General features: G+C 44.0%; 1 protein-coding gene across 2 annotated transcripts in view; it reads left to right on the plus strand.

Annotated features, from left to right (window-relative positions):
• The window catches only part of LOC131682135 (adenylate cyclase type 9), a 102,990-nt gene that overhangs the window by 69,886 nt on the left and 20,181 nt on the right, over positions 1-12,923 (plus strand). For both annotated transcript variants that reach the window (XM_058963379.1, XM_058963388.1), the window contains 2 exons: positions 1,878-2,158; positions 2,214-3,386. In XM_058963379.1, the coding sequence (XP_058819362.1) occupies positions 1,878-2,158; positions 2,214-3,386 (1,454 nt within the window). The remainder of the gene's footprint in view (positions 1-1,877; positions 2,159-2,213; positions 3,387-12,923) is intronic.

Below are 12,923 nucleotides of genomic sequence, written 5' to 3' on the forward strand. Positions count from 1 at the left end.
GTTCAGAATTTAGAGACCAGAGTCTTCAATCCAAAATACTGAGCCCAGTGTCCCGAGTTCAGAGCCCAGAGCACCGAGCCCAGAGTCCAGAGCACCGAGCCCAATCAGGAATCAGTAGCGTCTGGCTCAAATGGCAGCCCAAAGACCAGAATCCAGAGTCCCGCGGAGAGAAATTCGAAGCCATAACCTAGACATTCGTATGTTATGCCAAAGGACTCAGTGAGATCACTTAGCAATATTATGTCAAATGTCCGTTATGCCAAATGTTCATTGTGCCAAAAGTCCGTTATGCCAAATGACCGTCTTGTCAAATTTCGGTTATGCCAAATGACCTTCAGTGTGATCAAGTCTCAAAATTATGCCAAGTGATTATTATGCCAAATGACCGTTATGCCAAATGTCCGCTAAGCCAAATGACATTCAGCGTGATGAATTCTTAAAATTATGCCAAATGTCCGTTATGCCAAATGACCTTATGCCAAATGACCTTATGCCAAATGACTTTATGCCAAATGGCCCGCTCCCCCTACTTCGCATGAGTTCTGCAAACTAATGAATGATTCAACACTGACACGTGTAAGAAATGTCTCATCTTACTGTTAGGTGGATTAAGTATTTTTTTTTTTATTTTTGCTATATGTACACCAATGAATGTATGGCATCTTGCAATGTCACCAAAGCAATAAACATCTAATATACTGCCATGTGATAAGAGCCACTGATTAAAGGAGCCACACCCATCTGCTATCGAATACTTCTCGGTCACGTCACAAAGGAATTCGAAGGTTGCTAGTATTATTTTGCATGGACTTAGAAAAATTCCTTGCGATTTACTTCGAGCGAATCCAATCGGCGACAAAATTATTCTAAGCCCAGGTAAATTTTCCAATGAAGCGAAATCAACTGTTTTAGTTAAAAACTCAATTGGGAGCCGTGCTAAAATCTCTTTTGTAACAATAATATCCGGCTTCATATCGGCTGAGCTGTGCTAGGCATACTTGAAAGCGACGATGATTTCCGGGTTTGATATCCATCTCCTGCAAATATAAGATTACATATTCTGCTTCGCAGCATGACATTAAAAACAACCGATCGAAGTAGTAATAGATATTAGCGAAAATAGCACCCTGAAGTGGCATGGTTTTAACTAATTTGTCACCGCGAGATGTAAACTGCCCTGAACTTCGCCGAAGCCACGACAAATTAAACCATCACGAAATTCGATCAGCGGGGGGTTTTGAGACCACAAAAACATATACATTATTGTCACACATTAGGCCGCGTCACTATTGCGCCAACGAACGGCACTAAATGTGTTAATAATAGAAAAATCGGATCGAAGAAGGGAAATAAAGCAGCAGGTAATAAAATTATCACTCAGAATCGGTCGGTGGATCGGCGAATCAAAAAAAAAAAAAAAACAAACGCTCTTGGATCTCCCGCTGTCCCTGTCGCTTGCCGGTTTCACCGGGTGTCGTCTCGCGACGTGTCATTGTCATATCAGTAAAGCTGCCTGCCCGCTTACTTCGTCCTCTCTCTCTCTCTAACACCGTTCCCTCGGAGCGATAGAATTACAGACGAGAGATGTTTACCACCGCGGCCGCGAACGAGGTGAAGGTAGTACATAATACACCAACCAGAGAGTGATGTAAGTGCGGCAACTTTTTCGGCTGATAAGCAACAAAGTCTTGTTGACAGGCGACCGAACGGTGGCGTCAGATTTGGCATGAGTTTACATTTGCCCTCAATTTCCGGACAACGTCGGTTCCAGTCATATGATACTGAGACTTACTTCCGATTTAGCTCCCGATGCGTGATATCACCGTATTTCTTATCTATACCATTTTTTTTGTTTTTATCCTCACCCATTGTTCCAGACAACGTCCAACCATCGGCGGTCGACCTCGTTCGCGACTATGCCACCGGTGATGACTGACAGCCAGCAGGGTTCCATCGAAGATATACAGATTTCTCTGGCGCCGTACATTCAAAGCTACCTGACGCAAACCAACCGGAGGCACTCCTGCTGCAGCGTGATGCTCCCGGTAACTTTCGAACGGGCCGCACCGCGGTCCTGTTTTGATCCGCGCTTCGACTCACCGGTACTCGAGGGTCAATACCAGGCGAGCGTTTTCCCCCAGCTTCGACTCAAATTCAGGTGAGTAGCTTGACTTTATCACGATTCAAGAATTCTTTATCATATTTCCCAACAGATTCGCCCTGTTCTATATCCTGCTCTGTTCGTTGGTGTGGCTTCTGTACTTCCTGTTCGATGGCGGGCCCACACATTACACCCTGCTGACGGTTTCGATCGGCCTAATAATCGTGTTCGGCCTAGTCGGCATGTGGCTGACCCACACGGATATCTACCGGGCCTACACCAATGCTATTTCATCGTGCTGTGCGGTTCTACTGTGTGTGTTTTCGTTGATCCTACTGCTCTTCACTGGCGATGCACTCAGCCCGCTCGGTCACTTTTCGATTTGTATCGAAATTGTGATGCTGATCTATACCATGATTCCACTGCCACTATGGATGTGCTGTAGTATTACGTCCGTTTATTCGGTGTGCTTCGAAGTGTTGTCCTACTTTCATCAGACCCACTATGATCAACAGTCGAGCTTGGAAGCGTTGGGCCGACTGGATCAGAAGATGGATCACACCAATAACTTTGTGTACAAGATTATGACAATCCGGATATTAATTCAGCTGTGTGTGCACTTGCTTGGGGTGCATATCCTGATAATGACGGTGGTTCGAATGCGGGGGACGTTTATGAAGGTGGGACAGAATCTACTGGTACGAAGGCAGTTGGAGATGGAGAAGCAGCTGAAAGAGAAGATGATTCACTCGATGATGCCTCCGAAGGTGGCTGATCTGCTGCTGAAGGAGAGCGGGAGCGTTGTGAAAGGCATGAGCTTTGATCATTGTCCTCCACCGAAGCGGACTACTCCGCAGGATTTAAAGAGCCTGTTCCGGCCGTTTCATATGAACAGTATGGATAATGTGAGTATTTTGTTCGCGGATATTGTGGGCTTTACGAGAATGTCCTCGAACAAAACTGCCGAGCAGTTGGTGGAGATTTTGAATGATCTATTCGAGCGGTTCGATGATCTGTGCATGCTCAACGGGTGCGAGAAAATTTCTACACTTGGAGATTGCTACTACTGTGTTTCCGGGTGTCCGGAACCAAGACCGGATCATGCCATTTGCTGCGTGGAGATGGGACTCGGTATGATCGAGTCGATACGGGTGTTTGATGCCCAGCGGCACGAGGGTGTTAAGATGCGGGTCGGAGTGCACACGGGGACGGTGCTGTGCGGAATTGTTGGAACCAAGCGGGTAAAGTTTGACGTGTGGAGCAACGATGTTACGTTGGCTAACAGGTGAGTGTTTTTTTACTAACTCGTTCATTTTACACAGGTCAAAACGTTAGTTTAACGGAGCGGTGAGTTTTTATATAGTCAGGAAAGTAAGGAAAATGAATATTAGTGGTTGTCTGTCAGATCTCGTACATTATACTTACTATTGCGCGTGGAGACCTTTTTCACGGCGCAGACACATTTGTTTCCTCCCCAACTGTATGTTGAGTATAACTTCTCTCTTGGTGCCCTCATCGATAATGCTGTCACGGTGCTCGCGATCAGATATTTTCCTTGCTTTTTGCATGTACGGATCACGAGTGTGAACCCTTCTTCTATAGCATTTGCTTCCCCAAGAAGGCAAAGGGCATGGTGTGTTATTGTTGATTCGTTACAAGTGCGCCGAAAGGCTCGCTGAACTGCGTGGCGCTGTTAACACTACCCTCGGATTGCGGGGGTGAATGGCCTGAAGAGCATTCATCCTAACGCCCACGTCCAGAACATAGTTTTACACGGCGGGTCTCGCGAAGATTACGTCGGATGTCTGCACCGTCGCCAATCTAATTTAACCATTTACACCCGGTTTGACACAGATAACTCGACATTTCGGCTTGCAGTTCCGCAGTAGTTTTTGGGTCCACATTGACGACGACGTCATCGACTGCAATTGTCTTTACTGGTATAAGCTACTCTGGTTTTCAAGTAAGTGTTGGAAGAAAGTTTCCCGTAGCTTCCAAAATTAGTTGGTCATGATCTGTCATCATCTTCGACGTGTTGATGGCAAGTCCGACGCGCTTGGCTTCTCTTTTCAGTCTGATGTAGGCTTCCTCCATCTTCTCAAAGTTTCGTGCAATAATATCAACGTCATCGGCGAAGCCAAGTAGCTGAACGGACTTTGTGAAAATCGTACCACTCGTGTCGATCCCTGCTCTTCTTATTACACCTTCCAGCGCGATGTTGAATAACAGACACGAGAGACCATCACCTTGCCGTAACCCTCTGCGTGATTCGAAGGGACTCGAGAGCGTCCCTGAGACACGTACTACGCACATCACCCGATCCATCGTCGCTTTCACTAATCGCGTCAGTTTGTCCGGGAATCCGTACTCGTGCATAAACTGCCATAGCTGATCTCGATCGATAGTGTCGTATGCGGCTTTGAAGCCAATGAACAAATGATATGTGGGCACATTGTACTCGCGGCATTTCTGCAGTACTTGACGAAGAGCGAACACCTGGTCCGTGGTAGATCGTTCGCTCATGAAACCCGCCTGGTACTGCCCCACGAACTCTCTTGCAATTGGTGATAGTCGACGGCATAGTATTTGGGAGAGTACCTTGTAGGCGGCGTTCAGCAGGGTGATTGCTCGGTAATTACAGCAATCCAGCTTGTCGCCCTTTTTGTAGATAGGACACACGACACTTTCCATCCACTTCTCCGGTAAAATCTCCTCCTACCAAATCTTGGTAATCACCCAGTGCAGCGCTTTAGCCAGTGGCTCGCCACCGTGTTTTAGTAGCTCGCTTGGTATTTGGTCAACCCCAGCGGATTTATTATTTTTGAGCCGGCTGATCTCCTCCTGGATTTCTTGGAGATCCGGAGCCGGTAGTGTAATGTCTTCCGCGCGTGCTCCCAGGTGCGTTACCGTGCCATCCTCGTCGTCTGCTGCATCGCCGTTCAGGTGTTCTTCGTAGTGCTGCCGCCACCTCTGGAGGGTTTTCTCTGCGGAGCCTGTTTCGCTCATAGCTGCCGCAACTCTGGACAAGTTGGATATCCAGTTCCGCATTTTGGAGCCTGCTGATCTGTGTATAATGTGTACATCTTGAACCGTTTGTATTGCTTCCTCCTCTGATTCTACAATCAGAAACATATCGTCGAGGTAGTGTTATTTTACGATGGTACAAATTGCCCCCGAATCTCTTTGTGTTGAAGTTAGTGGACGCATTGTGCCGTAATACCGCGAGCAGCATGCACCGAACGTCATTACGTGGACTACGTAGTCGCTTTGTGTCATTATCTGTCTCGCAAGGCTTCCAGAAGAAGCGTTGGCAATGCTGGTCCTCTTTACGCAGCAGTCCATGTTTCAGCATGAACAGAAGAGATGTTAGCTGATCTTGACCCTTGAATAGTACTGAATTGAGCGAAACTCCAAAAGTGGTGGCTGGTACATTCGACACCTGGTCTTGTTTTACATCCACAGAAGACCGGAATCGAAGCGGGTGTCTATGGACCGAGGGGAGAGATTTCAGCACTGACTGTGCTCACTGGGCCTCATAAGACAGAAGCTGTTTGCTTTGTTTAGAGGCTCCTTAGCTGCCGAAGGCAAAGTAATCTTCGACATGTTCGAGAAGATACTGATCTTTCTCTGCCAAACCTGCAGTGTGTGATGGTTTACGTAAAGGGTGTTACGATCAAAGATTAGTCAACTTTAACTAGACGCATTTCTTCATCGAGCGTTGAAAAAAACTTATACATTTTTCATTTATACAAGTTTGTGTGTAACATCATGCCTACTGTTTGATTTTCCCTCGGCGTGATACTGTATCTTGATGTGGTCCGGGGGCGTTTCCACCAAAGCAGTATTACAGTGATCATATCACAGAAACTGGGGATACGATTATTTTCTTTTTGGTTAAGCTACATAGTGATCAAACTTAGTACTTATCTTGAGGACCTTTATCACCCACCTATGCCATGGTCGAAATAATATACAATATGGGCTTAGGGTCAAGTCCTCTCTGGAGGCACCCTGGGATGGGCTATGAGCACAAACTCTAAAATTGGACTGAATCTGGATCTTTGGCAGCCATCTGCGATTATTCATGCACACCTGCGCCCGCGGTCTCCCAAGCACGATAGTACATGTTAATAGAATGATCCTGATAGCACTCACAAATCTACAAACGCGAATCCACAGGCGGTCACGTCAGGAAGTCCCTACCACATGGCCACCTGGCTGCAGAATCGGGGCCATGCGCGCGAGGCCGCTTACACGCCATCACACGCGACATACCTCCATAACTCTACGCGATCGAATACGCTACCATATAAACGTTCGATATCCTCGGCACGGTGGGCAGGGGCGAGGGTGCAACCGCGATCGTCCACGCACCAATACGTCCCAAGTCTCGAGAGAGCAAAAATATCCCGATGGTCTAGCGAACATAACTGCACATATAAACCGATCAACGCGGCTCAAGCGCGAACAAGTATTTGCCCATCCCCGCGCGATCGCCAGGTCCCCACGCCCGCGCATTTGGGCCGCACACTCAGTATCGCGGTCGGAATCGCGGGTCCCCGCTCCCGGTCTTGAGCAGGTGACTTGGTGGGTGCCATTTCCTGTCTCGTCTGCGGTTGGGTTGGGGGGGGGGTCTGATGGGGGTCCAATCAGAGAGCCTGAATTTGCAGCTCCAACAGGATAGATCTCAACAATATTAGTAATATTTCCATTCTTTAACATTTATAAGTGTTTTTTTTCTCCCTTTATCCGCCCTTTGTCCTAAATTAGATTATAATTATCAATAAAGCGCTAAACACTCCTTATTTTTGATTTCGTGCGTCTACATGGTATGATGATGACCTCGTGCTAAGCAAGGACTTGAATACAAATAGCTCTCCAATTAACAGACACCGCAGGATTTAACGTTCAAACTATCGTCAGATAAGATCGCCAGTTCAAGCAGTCCGGAAAATGGAGCAAATGAAGTATAATGGTGGAATGGTGATGCTGAAAACAATATCGCGTGGCGGTCATTGCCTTTTCTCGGCACTAATATGCCAATTCTATAACACACAAGCCAATTGTGACGATCACCTCAGACCATTCCATCTAAGAAGACAAGTGGTAAACTATATCAGGGAGAACATGGAAGATTTCAGAGCATCATTAGTAGATACGGTGTGAAACCCCGAGCATTTAGAAGAAACCATCGATAGAAAGATCAACGAATTTTTAGAAAGACTAGCCGAAACAAATGAGTGGGGTGGACAGGAGAGAAGAATTGACGTATACTATGAGAATGGGCCTATCATTTACTTCAACCGAACAGCTAGGGCGCACGGGGTGCTAAGAATAGCATATCAGCTGTCGAGCGCGAAGTGGAGGAACACATCAAGAAACCACTACGACTGTATATCTCACAGAATACAGTGCTCAACGAACCCAACGCAAGAAGTACCCGCGAGGGAGGCAAAAACAGCTGCAGAAACTTTCGCACCACCTATAACCCAACTGGCAAATCTGCAGCGGAACATGGGAATAAACGAACAGGATATCAGAACAGGCACGCAGGGGTTCGAGGTAAATAAGCCAGAGAGGGTAGACCGGTCGAGGATTTTGTTGTTAAGTTGGAACGTTCGTGGATGCTCAGAAGATACAAAATGTAGAATGATGGACCTCTTTTTTGCCAGGAAAGGATATAGCCTAGTAGCACTACAAGGAACCAGACTAGCACAGTGCACGATGGAAACGGAAGATTTCTACTGGCTCAACGACAATGTCGAAAGGGCAAAGGACAGAAAAGGTGGAGGAACGGCCATTTTGGTGTCTAAACAAATATATGGCGAAAATAGGTTCAACAGAATTAGCGATAATTCATGCTCATACCTGCTCGACATGTTTAACCGAAAAGTTTTGTTTAGCGCGACTTACATAAGAAGTGAAACGAGCACTGAAAGCAGAGAATTCAATGCCATTGCTAGATACCCACTGTTCTACCAAATAAAATCAGAGATAACGTCATTATAGTAGGTGACGTGAACGCGCACTTAGGGACACAAGATCTCACAGAAGAAGACAAGCAAATAATTGGAAAAAACTTATATCACGAATACTGCAATGCGAATGGTCCAGGACTGAAATCTTTCCTTCAAGGGCTGAGATTGAAAGATTATCTAACCTTCAGCACATCCCCAACGGTCAAAATCACCTGGGGTAACGGAAAGAGTGTTTCCCAAGCACGATAGTACATGTTAATAGAATGATCCTGATAGCACTCACAAATCTACAAACGCGAATCCACTCGACCATGTGCTTATGACAAACATGGGTTTCATGAAACTACCAAAAATAACAGCATTCATAGATGGATCATTACGAAGCGATCATAAAATGATAGAATACACACTAAAAGAAAAAATAACGCCTGATAACACACTAAAGAGGATTCATCCTACTCCAAGTCGGTCACAACAGGCCAAACGAACCAAGGCTGGACATGGAACGGTTAAAAGATGAAGAAGTAAGATCTAAATACCAAGCTAGAATGAACCGCTCACTATCAGACAGCGAACCAAGAAAAGCCGAAAATAAAAATAAAAAAAAAAAACCCGATTTGGTACATCACTGGTTATGGCTCAGCTCCAATTACTTTTCGGTAATTTGCGAATTAGGTGAATAAGTCTCCGATTCTTCCGAGGAAAGACTTCCACAGGTTTAACAGGGTGGTCATCCGGAGAACTACCGGCTCGCTACTGGAAGAAAATCATACCCTTAATATGGCAAACGACATCGACAGCTACCTGAAAATGGTTTCAGTAACCGTTGGATGGTGCATTAGAAAAGTTCCACTGAAAGCAAACGGTGTTTCCATTGATCGTGACACCAGATAACGTTTACGCCATCGTAATATCTTCAGACGACGGTTCCAGAAATAAGATGACTTGGTCAATAGGCAGCTCGGTCCGGATTTCAACGAAGTCATCATGAGTATAATGGATCAGCTGAAAAATGAGAGCTTCGGAAAGGTTATAGAGGGACTAACAGACCATTCTAGGTCGCTCTGGAAATTTGCAATTTCTTGACCGTTAGGTTAACATGTTCTACGAAGTGTTTAATGTTGTAGATAAATTGATCTAGAGCAATACGACTTTCGAATTTCTATGAACATCGATACAATCTACGTTTGCCAACTCGTGCAAGTCGGAGGATAATGCTAAAACGGCTCTACGTCTTTGATCTTCTGGGAAACAATATAGATAACCCAGAGCTGCTGAGCCAGCTCGGATTCAAAGTACCACCTAGACCCACAAGACGAACTGATTTCTTTCGGTTACCGATGTATCGTACTCTTTTTTCTCAAAACAATCCGTTCAATGTATGTTGTCGTAATTTTAATAATGTAGCTGACAACTATGGTTTTAACATTACTAAGACTACCTTTTAACATAGAATTATTACTAATTAAGGAGGGGAAAATGTACTTTTGCATATAAAATATTTAAAATAATCCATAAAGAATTGTAAAACGATCCATAAAAAAGTTGTCAATGTTCCATAAAACAAAACTGAAAATCCATAAAACAATTTGAATGATCCATAAAAAGGGGTGATTTGATCCATAGATTATGTAAAATTGAACCATAAAATGGTAGCAAAATAGCACTAAAATAGTAGTAAAAGAGCAATTAAAATCAACCAATGCCCCATAAAAATATTGGAAATGTTCCATAAAATGATACATTTTGCGCCATAAATTAACTGACATTGATCCATAGAATATTAACAATGCACAATAAAACACGTCGATATGTTCCATAATATCGACAAAAATGTCCCACGGTATTACAAAATGGAGCAATAAAATGTCAGAAACAGTCACATAAATTTGATGAAAATGTTTGCTAAATAATTTTTCTTGGTCCATAGAAGATGTAAAAATGAACATTAGAAATGATTCATATATCGAACGTTAAATAATGGTTCATGGATATTTACAAAACGATCCATAAGAAAAGAAAATGCAAAACGATCCATTAATATGTGCTTATGCACTAGAAAAAATACATTTAATGAATTCATGCGAAATTTTATGGTAAACTGAAAAAATAAGTTGTGCTTAATAATTCTCATAACAGTGACAGTGTTTTAACAAGTGAGCTTATACTGGGAGCTAGTGTGATGCGGCTTGGCCGCATATCCGAGGCCAAGGATCCGAAGCGGCGCAAAGCCGCTGAGGATCCGTTGGACGAGGCATTGATTAATCCGTAGCTGGAATTGCAAGCAAACCTGTGGTCCTCTCGTTTGCCCGGTTTACTTAAACATAGGGGCTATAGCTAGTTAAAAGCCGACTGAGCGGCAGCGAAGTCGGACAGTGCACTAGATAGCGATGTGGCGTAGCCACATTAGTCAGTGTTCGTGTATAAAGTGTCCGTTTTCGCTTCAGATAGTTATTCAGATAGTATTTGCGACTCATGCCAGCCTGTATCAGTGGTCTAATAACTCTCAGCGCTCTAATTTCATAAATACCCTGACGTTTAAAGAGTTGCCATAATGATTTCAGGTTAGCTAAGGTCAGTTATTTGACTAGTGGGATACGGAAGCTTAAGTTTAACTATAATGTATGCTTTGTTTGTTGTAGTTATATGCAGTGCATGTATGCATGGTTTGTTGTAGTTTGACATTACAACCAAATGTAATAAACTTTATTATTAGTTCGAACAGCAAAAATTTCGCATGAATTCATTAAATTTAATTTTTCTGGTGCATAAGCACATATTAATGGATCGTTTTACATTTTCTTTTCCTATGGATCGTTTTGTAAAGATTCATGAACCATTATTTAACGTTCGATATATGAATCATTTCTAATGTTCATTTTTACATCTTCTATGGACCAAGAAAAATTATTTAGCAAACATTTTCATCAAATTTATGGAACTTTTTCTGACATTTTATTGCTCCATTTTGTAATACCGTGGAACATTTTTGTCGATATTATGGAACATATCGACGTGTTTTATTGTGCATTGTTAATATTCTATGGATCAATGTCAGTTAATTTATGGCGCAAAATGTATCATTTTATGGAACATTTCCAATATTTTTATGGGGCATTGGTTGAATTTAATTGCTCTTTTATTACTATTTTAGTGCTATTTTGCGACCATTTTATGGTTCAATTTTACATAATCTATGGATCAAATCACCCCTTTTTATGGATCATTCACACTGTTTTATGGATTTTCAGTTTTGTTTTATGGAACATTGACAACTTTTTTATGGATCGTTTTTCAATTTTTTATGGATCATTTTTGTTGTTTTAGCGGCGCAAACTTAGGGCTGCCATTAAGGAGCTGTCTGTACGAGTAAATCGAAGACCAGTATAAATAAATCAATACCACGTTTCTTACATGTTGCAGCTGAATAAGGTTAACTTTATAAATGACAATACACATTTTCTTTTTTAACAAGCGATCCACCTCTCGTTAAGCTGGACGAATTCCAGAGGCTTTTAAGTCAATGACCGCTGTGAAACAACGTCTCAAGGTCCAGTCAGTGTACTCAAGTTGAGACATCTCGATCCACAAAATGCACAGGGTAATTGTTTTTTTTTGTTCACTTCACTGACGTACAGATCTATGAAATAACTCCAAGGTTTACTGGATTGCTGGAGTGAAGTAGCAGGCTGACCAACAGCTTGATGGAAGCCCCGGTGAAACTGGATGTAAGACTGTGCAGCGAAGGTTCCTCTAGCACATTCCAAAAAGATGGTCGGGAATCAATCATCGATTTAACAGTCTACAGTCCGTCGCTGATGGAAAACATGAATTGGCGACTTGGTGAGCAGCACACACATAGCGACCACCAAGCGATCCACTATACCATTGGTTCGCGGTATTGCATTGGAACGCGGAGAGTGAGGACTGGCGAGCGGCAATGGAAAATAAAGGATTTCGACAAGGACCTGTTTGTGGAAAGTATTTCGTGCTGATAGCCTCACGCAAATTTCGAATGCCGATGAGCTGTCCGAAACAGTAGCGAGGGCATGTGATGTAACAATGTGGAGGAAAATAAAGGGAAGGAACTACCAGCGTCCAGCGTATTGCACTCAGCATCGTCCGGGCTGCCTGCCTGAAAGCCGGAAGACGCGTTCAGAGAACAAGATCCCAGGTAGTCAGAGAAGAGTGTACCGCGACATTCCCGGCGGCCAGGGCCGCTTTTAAACGCGAGATAGTGCCAAGCAAGTCCACCTGCTAGATGGAGTTTTACAGAGAAGTACACGCTAGCCCCTGGGGCAATGCGTATCGCGTCGTGATGGCCAAGATCAGTGGCCCAACGACGCCAGCTGAAATGTGCGCTGACAAATTGAAGATTATCGTGGAGGGGTTTTCCCGATCCAACAGCATGGTCATCGATGCAGACGGTGGAAATGTTGGTAAGAATCGAGTCTTCAACGACGAGCTCCTTATAGTGGCAAAAGGGCTGAAAGCGAAGAAAGCTTCCGATCCGGACGGTGTCCCCAACGTGGCACTGAAGATTGCGATCCTGGAGGTTCCGAACATGTTCAGAATAGTTCCACAGAAATTCCTAGACGAAGACTACTTCTCGGATAAATGGAAGATCCAGAAGCTGCTGTTGCTGTCAAGTCACCAGGAGATCCAACATTGTATCAGCCTATATGCCTGCTGGATACTCTTGATAAACTTCTAGAAATTATTGTCATTCTCAACAGGCTGCCGAATTACGCTGAAAGTATGAACGGACTATCGCAGAGGTTGCTCGGGTTCCGAAAAGGGATCTCGACGATGGACAGTCAGCCATCCGCACAATCATCACGAGC

This window comes from Topomyia yanbarensis, chromosome 1, assembly GCF_030247195.1.
Source record: "Topomyia yanbarensis strain Yona2022 chromosome 1, ASM3024719v1, whole genome shotgun sequence".
NCBI classification, from domain to species: Eukaryota; Metazoa; Arthropoda; class Insecta; order Diptera; family Culicidae; genus Topomyia; species Topomyia yanbarensis.